This window comes from Hyla sarda, chromosome 5 (assembly GCF_029499605.1).
Source record: "Hyla sarda isolate aHylSar1 chromosome 5, aHylSar1.hap1, whole genome shotgun sequence".
Classification (NCBI taxonomy): Eukaryota; Metazoa; Chordata; class Amphibia; order Anura; family Hylidae; genus Hyla; species Hyla sarda.
Genome location: NC_079193.1, coordinates 225,539,105 through 225,560,700, shown reverse-complemented (window position 1 = coordinate 225,560,700; position 21,596 = coordinate 225,539,105). Strand labels below are relative to the sequence as shown.

The following is a 21,596-nucleotide window of genomic DNA, read 5'->3' as shown; positions in this document are numbered from 1 at the left end:
TATTTCTATAGAATTTACTATGAATCCATTATACAACTGTAAATATTTCAGCAAGTAAATGGTTAATCATTTGCTGCTTCCTTTTGCAACATAGTATCAAGAACTACAGAAAAAAACATACTGTAATTTACCATGAGTGTAAAAACTGTAGTGACATCTAGTGATGGTTATGAGAATTGCAGTCAAGCATCCAACTATGATGTTTAGTATGTCCCCTTCTCATGTTTACATGCTGTGACAGTTTAGCTTCAGGACGAGCCGGCTCATCTTAATGCAGCAAGTGCCTGCTGATTAGGACAAAGTAAAATAAAAAGCGACAAAACAAAGTACAATTGATCATGCAAAAATAAACCCGGAATCCATTTAAGGAGTACACCTTAAATGGAACAGGTGACCTCTACTAATGCTGATATATATTTTAGTATATTTCTGTAAAGGCAGCTCAAAAGACACACTGAGTATTCATCTGTTATTGAACATCCGTTTTCTGTATTGTATAATAAAAAAAATGGATATATAATAACGAAGGCTATAACGGGTGCTAACGGCTGAATAACGTCTGTCAAAATAACGGGCATATTCATCTGTTAAGATCCGTTATAACATCAGTCATGTACCGTTATTTTATGGCCGTTTTAACACCTCTGCCTACACACTCCCGTAGCCGGGACTACTACTACTCCCATCATGGAACAGACTCTGTTCCATGATGGGGGTTGTATTACAGGTGCTGAGGGATTGATCGCACCGGGTCTCACTTCTGGGTGAAAGTTTATACAGCAGTATGTACATCGCAGGGGAGCGCAGCATACCGCCCCCTCCCCTGCTTTATAACTGCTGATTGCATCCGGTCTCAGAAGTGAGACCCGGTGCGATCAATCCCTTATCCCCTGTACTGCTACCTTCAACATGGAACAGACTCTATTCCATGATGGGGGTAGTAGTACAAACACTAATGTAGCCTCCCCAGCCGCCGGCAGACTCCCGCAGCTGGGAGAACTACTACTCCCATCATGGAAATGAGTCTGTTCCATGATGGAAGTAGTAGTAGTCCCTCAGCACTGCAGGAGTCTGCTGATGTTACCTCTTTTGAGCATGCTCAGAAGTAATAACGGATATTTTAAACCGGGTGCAAAAGGATGACATTAAAGGCTCATCCGTTTGCCATGGACTTCAATGTTAAAATTTTAATGGCCGTTATTCCACCGTTATTTTTGACGGATGAAAAATTTGTGTATGTGACGTTTTTTCTCCCGTCACAAATAACGTCTGTTATTCATGACGGGCTATAACGGGTGATAACGGATATTCAAAAACCCCATAGACATGAATGGGATTTTGTAACAGCTGTCTTTAAGGGTTTTCTAATGGAAGTTTATAGTGGATCTTTAAACGGAGCAAAAGTATAGTGTTAAAGCAACCTAAGATCATGAGCGAAGCTGTAAGCCTTTTCTGTACCTATTCTTGTTTGCACAGGAATTGAAAACAGTTTAATGTTTATTGTTTCATTTGCAGATTTAAAAGTTTGGGCGATAAATCAAGAGATGTGAAGATCAAAAAACAGCACAGGTACAAAGAAATAAAAATGTATCTTCTCTCTGTGATATACTGTGGTTTAATTACACCATGCACAAGCACCCTTAGGCTATGTTCACAAAGCAGATTTTTTTTTTGCAGAATTCTGCATAATAATTTCCGCAGAAATTCAGTGGCAGGGGGAATTTGAGCAGAATTGCAGATTTTCGGTCGTGTGAACATTTTCAGTTAAAGAAGGACTCTGGAATTTTTGTTTTGTTTCTAGTGCAGCATAGGCTTTTATTACAGAATAGTGTAGAGGTTCGTGTGTATACCTTGTGTGTATACCTCTTTAAGCCGATGTACCATGCTTGAGTTGTCAGCCATATTGATTTTCACACTGAAATTTTGCTGCCTAGTGCCTACATCTCCCATGAAGCCTTTGGCTTTGCAGAGAGAGAGGGGGTGGAGTATCATCACTGCAGTTCCTCTGAGATCATCTGCTGATCTGAATGCCAGCAGCTTACACTGCTGAGACTCATAAGCGGGTTGCGGTCACACTATGTGCAGTTTTGGTGTAATCAAAAGTAAGTTGACCTAGATTCTCAATTGAGGGGCTTTATGAAGATTCCAAGCCTTCAGGCTGTATTCATTTATTGCATTTTGACTTAGTTTTTGCTGTTATTTTCCAAAATTGCGGTAAAAAATTCTTCAGTATGTGCAATCAGAAACTTGAAAAATGGCAAAATTCTTCTACAATTTCAGCAAAAAAAAAAAACTGTAAAAAATGTGAATACATCCTCATGGGAGGTTTATCACTACTATGTATCCTGACCCCATAGAGATCACAGCAACAACAGAAGTATTCAGATAAAGCTGAGTGGGCAGCGGAGGGAGTCTCAGAGGAACCAGGGGTGATGCAGGTGATGATATCATCCTCTAGTTCACAGGAAGTCAGCTGCTCCAGGACAGTCCCCTTCTTTTGACACAGCAAACAGTGTTATTTTTTGTTGGTCAGTCTGGTGATCACACGACTCAGCTACAATAATGAAACACATAGATTCAGCTGTGCTGAAATGAAAAGGGTGGCACAATGATAGTGACTGTTCATATGGAGAAGAGCCTGGAGTGCTTCAAATGAATTGATTGGTACATTTACTTTGCATCTTGTGTATTTCTGTGGTCTCCCCACAGCTTCTCCTATTACTACTCTCATACGCAACATTAAGGTTCGTTTAACCTACCAATTTATGTAGAATTGGCCTGTGATCTCATTTATTTTGCAGCAGACAGACAGATGTTAGAGCTAATTATTGGACGGGACATGGCAGATCCTCTAGTGCCTGGCACAGTTCTCAGAATAAAGTTGTATATACATGTATGGATCATGTGTGAAGTAACATCCTATGACTGTTCTCATTATATCTTAATAGGCCAACTGAACAATCTGTCAGGTTTCCAGCAGGTGTGGAAATTCTTAGCAGGTAATTCCTTCTCTAATATCTAATCCCTCTGATGTGACTGTGAAGCTGCGAAGAAAAATGTAGTGGACAATAAAATCTGTATTAGGCTGGGTCCACACTACGTTTTCTCCCATACGGGAGCGCATACGGCAGGGGGAGCTAAAACCTGGCGCTCCCATATGCCTTTCTATGCGCTCCCGTATGTAATTCATTTCAATGAGCCGGCCGGAGTGAAACGTTCGGTCCGGTTGGCTCATTTTTGCGCCTTATGCGCTTTTACAAACTGACCTCAAACCGTGGTTGACCACAGTTTTAGGTCCGGGGGAAAAGCACATACGGCGCAAAAATGAGCCGACTGAATGTTTCACTCCGGCCGGCTCATTGAAATTAATTACATACGGGAGTGCATACAGGAGCGCCAGGTTTTAGCTCCCTCCTGCCGTATGCGCTCCTGTATGGGAGAAAACGTGATGTGATTGCAGGTAGAGCTCCAAATACCGCACTCAAGAAAACCACTGAGAGGGTCTCAAATGTTGACCTCTGTACTGGATTGTCTGCTTTGTATTTGTCTCTGTAAATCTTTTATTGTATCTTTTAACAAGAAAAATAAATCAAAAGGCAAATTAAGCAACCCTCATAAAAGGACTATATATTTTTTAATTATTTAATCTAGTAATGACACATATATTTATCAATTTACAGCTTCTTTATTTTATGCCATACAGTGTTTTTTTTTTTTTTTTTTTTTAGGTAAAGCCAGTGTCATGTACCCAAGAAATAATTTAAAGGGGTACTCCAGTGAAAAACAATTTTTTTTTAAATCTACTGGGGCCAAAAAAGTAAACACATTTGTAAATTACTTCTATTTAAAAATCTTAACCCTTCCAGTATTTATCAGCTGCTGTATAATACAGAGGAAGTTGTATAGTTCTTTCTGACCACATTGCTCTCTGCTGACACCTCTGTCTGTATTAGGAACTGTCCAGAGTAGGAGCAAATCCCCATAGCAAACCTCTCCTGCTCTGGACAGTTCCGGACATGGACAGAGGTGTCAGCAGAGAGCACTGTGGTCAGACTGAAAAGAAATTCAAAAAGAAAATAACTTCCTCTGGAGTATACAGCAGCTGATAAGTACTGGAAGATTTTTTAATCGAAGTAATTTACAAATCTGATCAACTTTTTGGCACCAGTTGATTTAAAAAAAAAAAAAAGTTTTCCACGAGATTACCCCTTTTGGTTTTCGCATAACATAAAGTGATGGCATATGGCTAGGATATGCCACCATTGAATGATAGGGCATTGTCCAGCATTATTGGTTAGTGCTCTTTTGATGCTGGTGAAGCAATACCTGCACTCTGCGCCTCGTTCCCAGCCCCAGCGATGTCCATAATAGAAACAAAAAGCGCTCCATAGCGCATTACCATGAGGATGGGTAAAACGCTAAAAGTGAATTTTCACCCACCCTTGGTGCTTGTGCAACCCAAGCACAACTTTGATATCAGTGTGTATAAATATGATGTGGCATCTTTGCAGCCTTCCCAATCAAATAGCGCCAAAATATCACAAACAATTCCTCCAAAAAAAGATGGGATTTTCTGACATGTGCCAAAAGGGCCTTTACATGGGAGTAAAGGTTTACTTGGCTCCCATCAGAAAATCCCATCCTTTTTTGGAGGAATCTCCAGTGATGTCCATAGCAGACTGTTAATACAGAGCTTGGGCTGGGACAAGTGTGCAGGCAGACTAGAGGAAGGGGCACAATGCTGCAAGGCATGTAACTCTTTTGTTGGGCTGTGCTCCCTGTTTTAGCAGCCCTGAAACTGGCAGCTGCATACCACAGTCCACCAGTTAAAGAGTCCTGTTCTAAGTGTACAATAATTCAAAGCGATCATCTAAAAATTTTACAAAATGGCTTAAAGGGGTTATCCAGGAAAAAACTTTTTTTTATATATCAACTGGCTCCAGTAAGTTAAACAGATTTGTAAATTACTTCTATTAAAAAATCTTAATCCTTTCAGTACTTATGAGCTTCTGAAGTTAAGGTTGTTCTTTTCTGTCTAAGTGCTCTCTGATGACACTTGTCTCGGGAACCGCCCAGTTTAGAAGAGGTTTGCTATGGGAATTTGCTTCTAAACTGGGCGGTTCCCGAGACACGTGTCATCAGAGATTACTTAGACAGAAAAGAACAACCTTAACTTCAGAAGCTCATAAGCACTGAAAGGATTAAGATTTTTTAATAGAAGTAATTTACAAATCTGTTTAACTTTCTGGAGCCAATTGATATATATAAAAAAGTGTTTTCCTGGAATACCCCTTTAAAGACAATAAAATGAAATAATAGAGTGGCCATCACAGAGCCCTAATCTCAATCTCTGAATGAAGAACGCGTGTTCGAGCAGGAAAGCCATCAAATCTAAGTTTGTAAGATTCTGTCAGGAGGAATGGACCAAAATTCCAGAAACTTATTGTAAGAAGGTTGTGGTAGGCCCCATAACATCTGACCCCAGTTAAACAATTAAAAGGCAAAGGTTCCAAGTACTAACCACGTGTTGTATGCAATCTTCTGAGCCACTAGGAGTGTAATGAAAGAAATACAAGTTGTCAAGTTCTACCTGGAAAAAACGGAAGTTCAGTCTCCAGAGTGACACCTTTATTTCTTTCCCATAAGAGTGTGTCAAATAGTCTACCTCAGGAGCTTGTCACTGCTATAACAGATAAGGGCGACAAATTCTCCAAACAAAATAACATTAACGCTTCTGTAAAAGTATAGAATTCTAGTGCTTAAAGGTACCCATACCCCTGCCCTTTGTTCTTGCCTTCTCCCCTCTGTAGGCTGAACTTATTGGACACTACTTTGAAGTCAGAACCATGCATGTATTTCAGTAATAACCCTTTGGTTTTCTTTAAAAGGTATGAAGATTCCTGGGCTGCACTACATAAAGGGGCAAAAGAATGTGCAAAAGCTGGAGAGGTAAATATTGGCAGTGTGTTTAACCTGAACCTTCCCTTGTGGTGAGGGGTCTCCACCACTTTGTATGTAATAGCAGAGCCTGCAACAAAGCAGCAGCTTAGTTTTTTGTTTGTTTTTGTTTTACAGTTAAAGGAGTAGTCCAGTGGTGATTCAGTGGTGAGCAACTTATCCCCTATCCTAAGGATAGGGGATAAGTTGCAGATCGCGGGGGGTCCGACCGTTGGGGCCCCCCCGAGATCTCCTGTATGGAGCCCCGACAGCCGGCGGGAAGGGGGCGTGTCGACCTCCGCACGAGGCGGCGGCCGACACGCCCCTTCAATACAACTCTATGGCAGAGCCGAAGCGCTGCCTTCGGCAATCTCCGGCTCTGCCATAGAGATGTATTGAGGGGGCGTGTCGGCCGCCGCCTCGTGCGGGGGTCGACACCCGCTATCTCGGCGGAGAGCCAGGGCCCCGTACAGAGAGATCGCAGGGGGCCCCAGCGGTCGGACCCCCCCGCGATCTCAAACTTATCCCCTATCCTTAGGATAGGGGATAAGTTTTTCACCACTGGACTACCCCTTTAAGTATTTTGTTTAAATTGTACATTTGTACTGCAGTGTGTGTACAGGAGATATTGGGTGATTGTCTACTTTTAGTTTGTGCAGAGTCACATCAATTTTTAACCCTACTCGGATCAGATTGCGATGTAGCCATAGGCGTGCGCAGTCTATTGCATTAGGGTGTGCACCCTAAAGCACAAACTCACGCCGCACACGCGTGTGTGTGTGCGTGTGTGTGTGTGTGTGTGTATATATATACACACACACTCTTGCTTGCATGCACACATACATAAACAGACCTACACTCATATAAATATCAATACAAACAAAATGAAAAACTTTATTAAAACTTTTTTGGGGATTGGAGGCTTTTTTTTAGATTGGAGGCTCCATTATACATACACTGTACAGCAATCATACCTCCATTATACATACACTGTACAGCAATCATACATTCAGTATACATACACTGTACAGCAATCATACATCCATTATACATACACTGTACAGCAGGCATACCTCCATTATACATACACTGTACAGCAGGCATACCTCCATTATACATACACTGTACAGCAGGCATACCTCCATTATACATACACTGTACAGCAATCATACCACCATTATACATACACTGTACAGCAATCATACCTCCATTATACATACTGTGCAGCAATCATACCTCCATTATACATACACTGTGCAGCAATCATACCTCCATTATACATACACTGTACAGCAATCATACCTCCATTATACATACACTGTGACTGTACAGTAATCATACATCCATTATACATACACTGTACAGCAATCATACATCCATTATACATACACTGTACAGCAATCATACCTCCATTATACATACACTGTACAGCAAGCATACCTCCATTATACATACACTGTACAGCAAGCATACCTCCATTATACATACACTGTACAGCAAGCATACCTCCATTATACATACACTGTACAGCAAGCATACCTCCATTATACATACACTGTACAGCAAGCATACCTCCATTATACATACACTGTACAGCAAGCATACCTCCATTATACATACACTGTACAGCAAGCATACCTCCATTATACATACACTGTACAGTAAGCATACCTCCATTATACATACACTGTACAGCAATCATACCGCCATTATACATACACTGTGACTGTACAGCAATCATACCGCCATTATACATACACTGTACAGCAAGCATACCTCCATTATACATACACTGTGACTGTACAGCAATCATACATCCAATCCATTAATAATGGATTGGATGTATGATTGTTGTACAGTCACAGACACAGTGTATGTATAATGGATGTATGATTGCTGTACAGTGTATGTATAATGGACAGGGCCGTCTTTAATTTTGATTGGACCCTGGGCAAGCAATTTTTTTTGGGTCCCCCACCCCCATCCCACACACACTCGGGATCAGTAATGTAATGTATGTACACAGTGCCCTCACCAGCAGAATAGTGAGTACAGCTCTGGAGTATAATACAGGATATAATCAGGATCAGTACAGGATAAGTAATGTAATGTATATACACAGTGACCTCACCAGCAGAATAGTGAGTACAGCTCTGGAGTATAATACAGGATGTTACTCAGGATCAGTACAGGATAAATAATGTAATGTATGTACACAGTGACCGCACCAGCAGAATAGTGAGTGCAGCTCTGGAGTATAATACAGGATATAACTCAGGATCAGTACAGGATAAGTAATGTAATGTACACAGTGACCCCACCAGCAGAATAGTGAGCACAGCTCTGGGGTATAATACAGGATATAACTCAGGATCAGTATAGGATAAGTAATGTAATGTATGTACATAGTGACCTCACCAGCAGAATAGTGAGTACAGCTCTTTAGAATAATACAGGATATAACTCAGGATCAGTACAGGATACGTACGGGGGAGGGGATTATCAGATTTTGCAAGTGAGGGGAGGATAATAATGATTATTATAATCCTCCCCTCACATATATGTAACATCTCCCCCTCACATGTATAGTCTGATAACCCCCTCCTCACATTGATAATCCCCTCACATATAATATCACAATCAGATTATATGTGAGGGGATAATCAATGTGAGGAGGGGATTATCAGATTATACATGTGAGGGGGAGATGTTACATATATGTGAGGGGAGGATTATAATAATCATTATTATCCTCCCCTCACATGCATAATTTCCTCCCTTCTCACATTATATAATAGCCCCCCCCCCCCCCCACACTATATAATAAATCCCCCCCACGTTATATAATAAATCCCCCCCACATTATATAATAAATCCCCCCTCACATTATATAATAAATCCCCCCTCACATTATATAATGAATCCCCCCTCACATTATATAATGAATCCCCCCTCACATTATATAATAAATCCCCCCTCACATTATATAATAAATCCCCCCTCACATTATATAATGAATCCCCCCTCACATTATATAATAAATCCCCCCTCACATTATATAATGAATCCCCCTCACATTATATAATGAATCCCCCCTCACATTATATAATGAATCCCCCCTCACATTATATAATGAATCCCCCCTCACATTATATAATGAATCCCCCCCTCACATTATATAATAAATCCCCCTCACATTATATAATGAATCCCCCCTCACATTATATAATGAATCCCCCCTCACATTATATAATGAATCCCCCCTCACATTATATAATGAATCCCCCCTCACATTATATAATAAATCCCCCCTCACATTATATAATAAACCCCCCCACACTATATAATAAACCCCCCCACACTATATAATAAACCCCCCCACACTATATAATAAATCCCCCCCACCCCCCACACTATGTAATTAATCCCCCCACACATTATATAATGAATCCCCCCTCACATTATATAATGAATCCCCCCTCACATTATATAATAAATCCCCCCTCACATTATATAATAAATCCCCCCTCACATTATATAATAAATCCCCCCTCACATTATATAATAAATCCCCCCCATATTATATAATAAATCCCCCCCATATTATATAATAAATCCCCCCCATATTATATAATAAATCCCCCCTCACATTATATAATAAATCCCCCCCATATTATATAATCCCCCCTCACATTATATAATAAATCCCCCCTCACATTATATAATAAATCCCCCCCCACATTATATAATAAATCCCCCCCCACATTATATAATAAATCCCCCCCCCACATTATATAATAAATCCCCCCTCACATTATATAATAAATCCCCCCTCACATTATATAATAAATCCCCCCTCACATTATATAATAAATCCCCCCTCACATTATATAATAAATCCCCCCTCACATTATATAATAAATCCCCCCTCACATTATATAATAAATCCCCCCTCACATTATATAATGAAATCCCCCCTCACATTATATAATGAATCCCCCCTCACATTATATAATGAATCCCCCCTCACATTATATAATGAATCCCCCCTCACATTATATAATAAATCCCCCTCACATTATATAATGAATCCCCCCTCACATTATATAATGAATCCCCCCTCACATTATATAATGAATCCCCCCTCACATTATATAATGAATCCCCCCTCACATTATATAATAAATCCCCCCTCACATTATATAATAAACCCCCCCACACTATATAATAAACCCCCCCACACTATATAATAAACCCCCCCACACTATATAATAAATCCCCCCCACCCCCCACACTATGTAATTAATCCCCCCACACATTATATAATGAATCCCCCCTCACATTATATAATGAATCCCCCCTCACATTATATAATAAATCCCCCCTCACATTATATAATAAATCCCCCCTCACATTATATAATAAATCCCCCCTCACATTATATAATAAATCCCCCCCATATTATATAATAAATCCCCCCCATATTATATAATAAATCCCCCCCATATTATATAATAAATCCCCCCTCACATTATATAATAAATCCCCCCCATATTATATAATCCCCCCTCACATTATATAATAAATCCCCCCTCACATTATATAATAAATCCCCCCCCACATTATATAATAAATCCCCCCCCACATTATATAATAAATCCCCCCCCCACATTATATAATAAATCCCCCCTCACATTATATAATAAATCCCCCCTCACATTATATAATAAATCCCCCCTCACATTATATAATAAATCCCCCCTCACATTATATAATAAATCCCCCCTCACATTATATAATAAATCCCCCCTCACATTATATAATAAATCCCCCCTCACATTATATAATGAAATCCCCCCTCACATTATATAATGAATTCCCCCCTCACATTATATAATGAATTCCCCCCTCACATTATATAATAAATCCCCCCTCACATTATATAATGAATCCCCCCTCACATTATATAATGAATCCCCCCTCACATTATATAATGAATCCCCCCTCACATTATATAATAAATCCCCCCTCACATTATATAATAAATCCCCCCTCACATTATATAATCCCCCTCACATTATATAATCCCCCCCTCACATTATATAATCCCCCCCTCGCATTATATAATAAATCCCCCCTCGCATTATATAATAAATCCCCCCCTCGCATTATATAATAAATCCCCCCCACACTATATAATAAACCCCCTCCACCCCCCACACTATATAATAAACCCCCCCCCCACACTATAAAATAACCCCCCCCCCCACATTATATAATAGATCCCCCCACACACACACACACACACTATATAATAAATAGCCCCCCCCCCCCCACACACACACACACATTATACATACTCACATATCCGGCGGTGGGTCCCCTGCTGCTGCCTTGATCCTGGAAGCGGCCGTGTGGGGACTGAGAGGAGCGGGAGACTCTCTCTGCTCCGCTCCTCTCTATGATGCCGCCCGTGACGTCGCACGTCACGTCACGTGACCATCTCCCAGACAGCCATTGCGGTACTGGCTGCCTGGGAATGAGTGACGGCGGCGGCGAACATAAAAAGGTAGTGTGCGGCGCAAACACTTCCCCCCCCCCCCCCCCCACCTTCCCCTCCTACTAACATTTTGGCCGGGCCCCTTAAGCCTGGCCCGCCAGCCTTTATCAGCTTTATGGGGCAAAAGGGGAGAGCTGCTTTTGGGCCCCCAGGAATTACAGGGCCCGGGGCAGCTTCCCCTTTTGCTCCACGGCCGCGGTGATTAGGGTGTGCCTGGGCACACCCGGCACACCCTGTGCGCACGCCTATGGATGTAGCTGAACTTGTGTGACTCTCGCTATTAGTCTATGGGAGTTATGGAAATGGCTATCATCTCAATGTGCCAAAATGTCTGAAGTGGGAAAAGTTGGAAAAATGATCACCTAGATGCAGCTACTCTGTATTTGCATTCAAGAATATATTTATGGGAACACTATTCATGATAAGGTGTGTGGAATGTCTGGTCAGCAAAATCATTTGACTTGGGCCTTCGGTCTGGTCCTGTCAGTAGACCTATTGTGATAGTGAGATCTCGCTAGGTAGTGCAAGACCATCAGGGCCATTTTTGTGGGTCGGGTATTTGCAAACGTGGTAATTTCCCAGGGCCCCCTACCCAAGGAGGCCCTGCATCTGTTATAACACATATTGTTCAGCACAGGGTCTCATAAGCAGCAACCTGCACCATCTATAGTGAACCTTACTGCAGCTAGATGCTGCTGGTCTTGGTTCACTTTCGTGTGTGTGTGTGTTCCCTCCCTATAGCACCACCATAAGTGTGTGCTCGTGCTCCCTATAGCACCACCATAAGTGTGTGCTCGTGCTCCCTATAGCACCACCATAAGAAACTTCCCACCTGCTCTCTTCCCTCAGCTCAGGCAAAGCTCTGGCTACAATCTCATAGTAGCTTCCTACTGATGTCTGCAACCTGACCTATGTCCCCTATATCAGCCTGGGGATCAAAAACTATATTTATTTGTAAAGTGTGTGATGTCATTTAATATAGTGTATTATAATATCACATAATATTATAAGACATTACTCATACCTTTGGTGCAAAGCAGGGGTGTGGAAATTTAAAAAAAAACTACTTGTCCAAGGGACTAAAGCGGAACACAATCTACTTGTCCCTCAAGAAAATCCACTTGTCCTGCCAAATAAAATAATTTCCACCAAAATAGTACGATCCCCCCCCCACTAGACCACCAGGGATGGATATAAGATCCTTTAGACACAGCTGACAGCGCTGATCTAATGGTTTAATAGGCGATCGCAGCATGCCAGGCTATTAGCGGCGGGAGAGCTGTAGCTAGCTCCTTTTACACCCGAGGGAAGCCCAAAAAAGTCCAGATGTAACTTTTTGATCACCTTATAAAAAATTTCTCATATGAAGTGACCAAAAATGAGCAATTCTGGACAATTTTTTTACATTTACACCGTTCACCCTACGGTTTAATTAACATCATATTTTAATTGCCTGGACATTTCCACATGCAGCGATACCACTTATGTTTATTTTTGTACATTATTTTTATTTAAAGAAAATTGGAAACCTTTATTAGGAAAGGGGCTTATTCACATATATACGCACTTTTTAAAATATTTGAATTCCTTTTTTTCAGTCTCAATAGGGACTTATGTTACTGGGGGGGGGGGGGGTGTTCTGCTTCTCCAGTTTATGTGCTTGCATTTTGTGTCAGAAAATGCTGGAAGTTGCATTTAGTTACTAGATAACTACAACTCCCAGCATGCCCTGATACAGCCTATGGTTGTGTGGGTGTTGCAGCATGTTGCACTGTATAGTACAGTTAAGGTTATTGTGTAACATGCTGGGAGTTGTAGTTTTGGTTTGTGTCAGCTGCAGAGCCATAGTCTGTGTCAAGGAATACTGGGAATTACAGTTAGTAACTACAACACCCAGCATGCCCTGATGCAGCCTATAGCTCTGCAGCTGACCCGAACCAAAACTACAACTCCCAGCATGTTGCACTTTATAGTTCTACAGTTTAGGTTATGGTCCACCATGCTGGGAGTTGTAGTTTTGGTTCGGGCGTGTTTGTGTGCATCCGTGGGGCTCTTGGTTGGCGGGTGAGTATGAAGGGGGCGGGATTCTGGGGGTGCAATTTAGTGCGGGTGCCACTAAAAATAAATAAAATTAGATGGCACAACTGCCCTAATGCCCGTCTGCTCCTATACAAAACATTTATGCATACACATATACATGCACCAGCCACTGCCCCCATATACATACACACACACACCCGCCACTGCCCCCCCCCCCCACATCATACATTACATACACACACACTCACACCATACATATACACCATACATATGCACACACATCATACATACACCTGCCGCTGCCCACCCCACATCATACATCACATACACACACATCACACATTACATACACATCACATAGACAGACATCATACACACATCACACATAGACATCATACACACATACACTCACACCATACATATACACCATACATATGCACACATCATACATACACCTGCCGCTGCCCACCCCACATCATACATCACATACATACACATCACACTTAGACATTATACACACATCATACATTACATACACATGACACATAGACATCATACACACATACACTCACACCATACATATCCACCAGTGTTTCCCAACCAGGGTGCCTCCAGCTGTTGCAAAACTACAACTCCCAGCATGCCCAGGGCATGCTGGGAGTTGTAGTTTTGCAACAGCTGGAGGCACCCTGGTTGGGAAACACTGATATACACCATACATATGCACACATCATACATACACCTGCCGCTGCCCCCCCCCCCCATCATACATTACACACACATCACACATACACTCACACCATACATATACAACCACCCTTCCTGCCGCCGCCTGCATTCTTGGTCTCCTCACCTGAGCCGCCATGAGTGGACATCAGAGCTGTAGTCCCGGCCGGTGTGAGGTGAGATTTCCGTCCTCCCCCTCCCCCCCTGCTCTGTGTTTTCCCCGTGCAAACAAGCAACCTCCCCGTGGTGAATTAGGTCCTGTCTAGACAGAGCAGGGGAGGGGGAGGGATAGAGCTGAGTGCGGGGGATAGAGCTGAGTGCGGGGGATGGAGCTGTGCACGGAGCTGTCAACACCCTCTCTCTCACCCTGCTGTGTCTTCTGAGCTCCGTCCATCCTCCGGGAGGGGAGATAAGGGGGCTCTGCAGTTAGCTGGAGGCCGCCGCCCCCTCCATACACTCTGAGGCCAGTGTGAGGTGGAGACTTCCATCGGCTCCTGCGCCTCACACTGACATTAAAGAAAAATAAGGGGGAAGTCTGTCTGTCCCTGCTAGCCCGATACAGGGCTAAATCTATAAACAATTCACCTGCCCGGTGCCCAAAACTACTTGTCCCGGGCGTCGGGCTATAGGATTTCCACATCCCTGGCAAAGTAAAATTTTAGAATATTGCATGCATTATACGTATTACTAATATTATGTATAATATATGTAATATTCTAAAATGTAAATTTTAATATTATATGTTGAGGTATTATAGCAGTTCTTTAGCTTCTTCCTTTTGGCTTATTAGGCCAATTTTTATGTTGATAATTCTGTATGGTCTTATCAATATTCAAGTGACCCATGGCTGTAAAAAGGTTCCCCACCTTTGATTCTAAATAAACCATTATTAGTGGAAAATGTATGTCGCCATTGGCAAAGTGGTTTCTAGTGGCGCAGGTGGTACAGAAGTTAAGTTGTGCCCTGTGAATTTTGTTTTGTGTGCATTTTATAGTCACTTCTAAAAAAGTTAATGCCTTACTTCTGCCACTAGATGTCGCCATTTACACTAAAAGATTACTGCATGGTTTTCAAGCTAAATGTATGTGTACAGATGGATCTTGATATATCACCATATACTGTATAACATGAAAAATCAACTTTTAGCATTTTTCAGTTTTTCTGTCCAATGAAATATCGAACCTTTTGATTTATTCTTTGCAACATTTTGTATTTGGTTTCTGATATTTTCTCATGTTTGCAGCTGATTGACAGTGAAGTGGTGATGCTTTCTGCTCACTGGGAGAAAAAAAGAAGTGGCTTGGTAGATCTTCAGGAGCAGCTGGAAAACATACCTGCACTCCTTGCAGATCTTGAGTCAGTGACAGCTAAACTTGGTAGGTTACGTTTTAAATATAAAATTTTTTCCAGGCTTGATTGTATTACCACATTTATCGACTTATAACACGCGCTGCGTGTTATACGCCAATTATGCGTGTTATGCATCGGACCTTGGGGGATTAAAGAGGCACTTAGAGGAGCTGCACAGTCTTCCCCTGCACAGCCCTGTTGTCCTTCCTGATGCCGGGAGGCGAGAGTTAATGTCACTCCGGCCTGGGAGGCACGGACCCAAGAGGTAGGGATCTGGATGGGCCTCTAAATTAAAGTATATGTGGGCCTCTCAAACACCCCTTCCCGACCTTTGGTTAACCCCTTCCTGACCCATGACATACATGTACATCATGGGACGGGAAGGGGAATATGGCATGAGCCCGCAAGTTGGGCCTGCATCATAACAGGCAGATGCCTGCTGCTATCAGCAGCAGACGTCTGCCGGTAATGACTGACGTCGCTCCGACATCCGTCACTAAAATGATTAAAAGCCGTCATCGGGTTCCGGCGCCATGCTGTGAGGACGTAGAACCCAGTCTGGCCTGCCCGAACCTCCCCAAAGACTGACCTATCTTATATGGACCATTTTGTGCTATACATGGGGCTCCGGGACGATAAAGCCGCGAAAACCAGGAAATCCTGCAGTCGCAACAGGCCTCCTAGCGTGGCCTCCTCTCCAGCCGCGCGGCTTCCCCGGATCCATCTCTCTCCAGCCTGATGGCGGAGTAAGACCCTCCAATCCACCAGAATACTCACTATACTGCACTTGCCGATGCGATGGTGGACTGCATTATGCCCCGTGTAAAGGAAACCCTGGTGGCGACGCTGCAATCTGCACTGCAGGAGCTGCAAAAGTCGCTATCGCAACATGGCGCACGTTTAACTGCCGCGGAAGACAGGAGGCGGAAGATAGCGGGACGCTAACAGATGGGAAGGTGGGGGTTCCTGAATCTGTACCGACATCCAAACTTTTACATCTCTGTGAGTACCTATTGCCTAAACACCTGGTCCTACCACGGCCTTGCAAGGTAGAACGGGCACATAGAATGGGCCCTGACATGAGGGGGGAGCCAGAGAAGGGGGTGACCCCGAGTCTTGCTACAAGGTCCCGACCACGCCAAGTGATAGCCAGGTTCCTGGACTTTCAGGACAAAACAGCTGTTTTACGGGCTTTCAGGAGGAGACGAGAGGACCTGGTGATTGGTGGGGCTAAACTGCTCATCTTTGGTGATTTCTCGGCCGGAGTCACTAGACGCCGCAAGATACTGTCCCCAATTTGTACGGCCCTATACAAGAAAAATGTTCGCTTCGCCATGTTATACCCGGCGCAACTGCGTGTATTTTTTCCTGACGGCCAAATGGCGACTTACCTGACACCTGATGCTGCCTCTGCCGGCCTGACTGACATATTGGGCGGTTCCCCAACCCGAGGGAGGGGCGCTCCTCCAGGCTCTCCACTGCGCCAGTCCCGGGACGCGTCTGTTGGTGACCGGAGTGCCCTTAATCCGACCTCATCCCCGTTCGGAACGAATCACGCTGCCATAGATGATTGGAGTCTCCCGCCGAGAGATCAGCATCTCCGTTGAAAATCCTGCCTGCACTTGTTACTGGGATGGGCGCATGTTCCCAGGTGAGACCCTTCGTTGACCTCTCTGGATATGTGACTATATGGATACAGGATTGCATCCTACCTGATCGAACCTGGGGCGCTACTATTATATACTGTTTACTGGTTCATGTTCTCCACACAAGTCGTGTCGCAGGGGTGGGGGGGGAGGGTTAGGAGACACCGATGTTCTGCGTGCTTAGTGGGGGGAGGAGGAGGGGGGGCAACATTAGGGGCACGAGGATCAATGTTTATATATTGAAAATAATAAAATAAAAAAATTTAAATTACCGTCATTGGGGGTACATCTAAGTTGTTTACGGGGCTGTCTTGGTATACTTCCTTACTGTTCATATTCACAGAATATCTGATGGTGGCTAACAGCTTTATATTACAGCGGGGGGTCCTTAATAATTGTTCTGGATGGGAACTTAAGTAATGCAGGGGATTAGGCTTGTTCGAGTTGGGATGACCATATCTATGATCCTACAGGTGTACATTGTTTAGAGGGTTCTCTACTACGCCATAGTCTTTTGCTTATAGGGGACGTAGTATGATAGTCATATGGCCTCGTTCCTGTTGGATTGCGGTTGGAGCGCTACAAGTGGGTTTGGGGGTCCAGTACTGGCTAGAGTTCCACAGCTTCTCCGGGGTACTGTTATTGAGTCAGCCCATGGGGCAGCCTCTAGGGAGAGAGGCCCAAGCATGAGGTTCCTCACTTCCTTACAGTATGGGAATTTTGGAAGTCCCTAGGACTAGGGGCGATGGTGATCTTTGCCAGATCATGCACGGCCAGTCCGTTTTTTTGTTTTATGTTCTTTTGGGTGGTCTTTGTGTCTTACATGGGAAGGGGTGGGGGGGGGGGGGGTAAGCTGCCCTTAGCTTCGTTCTTTGCACTCCAAACTCGAGGTTCTGCCACTACTCGGTTCCTACAACACCATTTTCTGGTACTCAAATTTATGCAAATAATCTCATGGAATATAAAGGGGTTGAGGTCTCCCCAGAAGCGTAGCCGGGTTTTGCGCCACCTCAAAAAATTCTCCCCGGATTTAGTCCTCTTGCAAGAGACACACCTGGACAGGGAGGATTTTTTCAGAATGCGCAAATGGTGGGTGAGCCGGATAGAGGGGTCTCAGGCTGTAGATAGGAAAGCGGGGGTGCTTTTTTCTCTTTCACAAAACATTCTCCTGTGAAGAATGATGAGGTGGGGGTGACGCTGTACAGTAAAGCTAAGGGTGGCAACAGAAGAATATGTGATAACCAATGTCTATGGTCCTAACGACTCTAATGCTCTTTTCTTTTCTGACTTGGCTAGTTATGTGGCGAATTATTCAGTTCCTTGCCAGATGGTGATGGGCGACATTAACACTGTTCTCCATCGCAACAAGGACAGGCGTAGTAACAGGCAGACGCAGCCGGATCCGAGGAGACGTGATGACGTCCTGGGTAGGTGGGCGACTGACTTGGGCCTGACGGATACCTGGCGATCTCTGAATCCTGACGGTAGAGAATACACCCATTATTCACACCCTCACGATTCTTGGTCGAGGATCGACTATTGTTTTGCCTCGACACCTTTGTTACATAGGGTGGAACGTGTGATGATTGAGGACATGGTCATATCTGACCACGCCCCTTTGACTATCCATATAGCTGACACGGTGACTAGAGGGACCGATTTACTTATGGCGATTCCCCACTAGCCTGGCGAGGGATTAACAATTTCAATCCCTCCTGAAAGGATGGTGGACGGAATACCATGCCCTAAATGCAGCTCATGTAGGGGACCTCCAATTATTTTGGGATGCGGCAAAGGCGGTCCTCCGAGGGAGGATCCTTAGCTACTCATCCTCTCTTAAAAAGAAAATTGCCAGTCAGTTGTCGAACCTGGGCAGCACCCTCCGGACATCGTACACCGCCTTTTTATCGAATCCTTCACAGAACACAAAGCAGTCATGGATAACGGCTAAGGTGGGGTACGATCTCTGGCTGGAAAAGAGAGAAAACTTAAAACGTTCACATTTTGAGGCCTCACTGTTCCGGTTTGGGAACAAGCCGGGGAGACTCTTGGCCAGGTACACGAAAGGGGCTCAACCTACTACTAACATTACTAGTCTCAGGGATGGGACGGGGACGCCCAAACGGGATCCTAAGGCCATCAACCAAATCTTGCAGTCTTACTACAAACAATTATATTCCCATACCTCCGGGTCTACTTTTGATCTGGGGACGTGGCTGTCCCAGGGATCTCTCCCAACCTGACGGTGGCTGATCTATTCCACGACGTTGAACCTAGATACCTGACGTTCTCTTAACTATCCGATAAGTTTGAATTGGGCGGGGGACATTACTTACCTTACTGCCAACTGATGTCGTTTTTGCGCCCCAGACTGACAATCTTGTCCCGGGAACAATCACAGACCTCCTTTGACAGCTTCATCAGCTCCTCTTCTCCTTACCACACTCTCTCCTATCTTTACCGCTACCTTAAGCGCCGAGACAGTGATTCTGTTTTATCCTCCCTATTTACCTATTAAAAGAGCAAATTATCTGAAACTGATTTAACCGTTCCCATCCTAGAGGGGTGGATGAAGCTTCGCAAGGCGGTGACTAACGAGGGATGGAGGGAGACCCAATTAAAAATCTTGCACTTACGGATTCTCGCTGCCACTGACGCTCGACAGACCTGACAGGATAGAAAATTGCCCAAACTGTGAGGACTATAGGACTGACTTACTGCGCGGACTATGGTCATGCAGGTCATCACATGTTTTTTGGGAGGCGGTGTCTAACACTATATTGCGAAAGTTGATCCCTGGTATGGTCCTGACACAGAAATTGGCCATTCTCAATTTAAGAATTCGTCACTTTCTTAGTTCATTAGCCTGGCCCCAGGTAGTAAACAGGACCAGATATGAAAGTTTTTTTTCTCAAATAATAAGGTATTTACTAGGGGAATTTCAGTAGCCTACACAGAACTTATACATATTATTAGACCCCAACGCTTTATATTTCAACAGAGATGGGAGGATGATTTGGGTCAAAAATTTACTGCTGAGCAAGGGAGATTTGTATTTGATATACATAAAAAAGTATCTAGATGTGCTTATCATTTTGAAGCCTCACGGAAACTGCTCTATAGGTGGTATTATACCCCTGCCCATCTCGCTAAAATGTACTCCTTATCCTCTAATTCCTGTTGGAGATGTGGAAAAGTAGGTACCTTGATGCATCTATGGTGGACATGCGACTTTATTCGTCCTTTATGGTCGAATATCAAACATTTACTAGATCATCTTCTTCCTACCCCCGTTAGATGGGGCCCGGAAGTGGCCTTGCTATTCTTGACCCTAGAAAATATACCTAGAGACCAATTGATTATTATTTATCATGTCCTTACAGTGACAAGTATCTCCATTGCGCGGTGTTGGAAATCAGTAGATATTCCAGATATTGCAATTATTAAAGCTACGACGCATCGCAATCTGGTACTAGAGGGGCTTATTGCTAGACAGCAGGGGCAACTGATAGGTACTGATAGATGGAATAAGTGGGCGGAATTTATCAAAATGATCTAATATGTAAGAGATTTATATGTATACAGAACATATTTAGATGTTGTTTTTTTTTTTTTGCTCCCCTTTTTCTTTTTCTTTTTTTTCCTATGCTTTTCCTTTTATGTTCCTTAAATTGTATATTGCATTGCTTTGAAGATCCACTTAGGTATTCTATTGTTTGCATATTTTGTGTGTTGTTTGCTCTTTAAAGTAAGAGTTGTAATTTTATGTCAAATGGTTTAAAATAAAATAATAATTTAATAAAAAAAAAAAAGAAATTGGCCATTCTCCATGTTAGCCAGGAGGATGTGTCTATCTCACTTATGGCGCATACTGTTATCCTGGTGGCCAAGAGATGCTTATTGGCACATTGGTTGGAAGCGAGAATGCCTACAGTAGAAGAAGTTCTGGGCCAGCTGAGGAGATACATGCACTGGATAGCTTGGAGATTCTTAGGACTAAGGAGAAGTCAGCCAAACAGTTTTTCAAGAAATGGAAAACATTCAGAAACACTTCCTGGTACTTGACGAGAGAGGTGTCGGGCGAATTAGGGCATCTGCGATTACCTGACTGCATTGCGGGCTGATGTCCGACTGGACTCGATGGGGGGGGGGGGGGGCGCGTCCTGGGTGTTGTTTTTGGGGAGACCTCATTTATTCCTCTTTTGATGAGGGGAGGGAGACTGTGCTTACGGTACCTACACGTGCTGCGGAACTGAGTGCTAGTATTTTTAGTGGCAAATGGGTTATTTCATACAGGGCCTTGACTGATTGGAGGCAATTTTGAGGGGGAGGACGAG

General features: G+C 43.4%; 1 protein-coding gene across 1 annotated transcript in view; it reads left to right on the top strand.

The window, feature by feature from the left end:
* The window catches only part of DTNBP1 (dystrobrevin binding protein 1), a 122,206-nt gene that overhangs the window by 8,099 nt on the left and 92,511 nt on the right, over positions 1-21,596 (top strand). The window contains exons 2-5 of the mRNA XM_056521217.1: positions 1,516-1,569; positions 2,949-2,999; positions 5,889-5,949; positions 15,507-15,639. Coding sequence (XP_056377192.1) covers positions 1,516-1,569; positions 2,949-2,999; positions 5,889-5,949; positions 15,507-15,639 — 299 coding nt within the window. The remainder of the gene's footprint in view (positions 1-1,515; positions 1,570-2,948; positions 3,000-5,888; positions 5,950-15,506; positions 15,640-21,596) is intronic.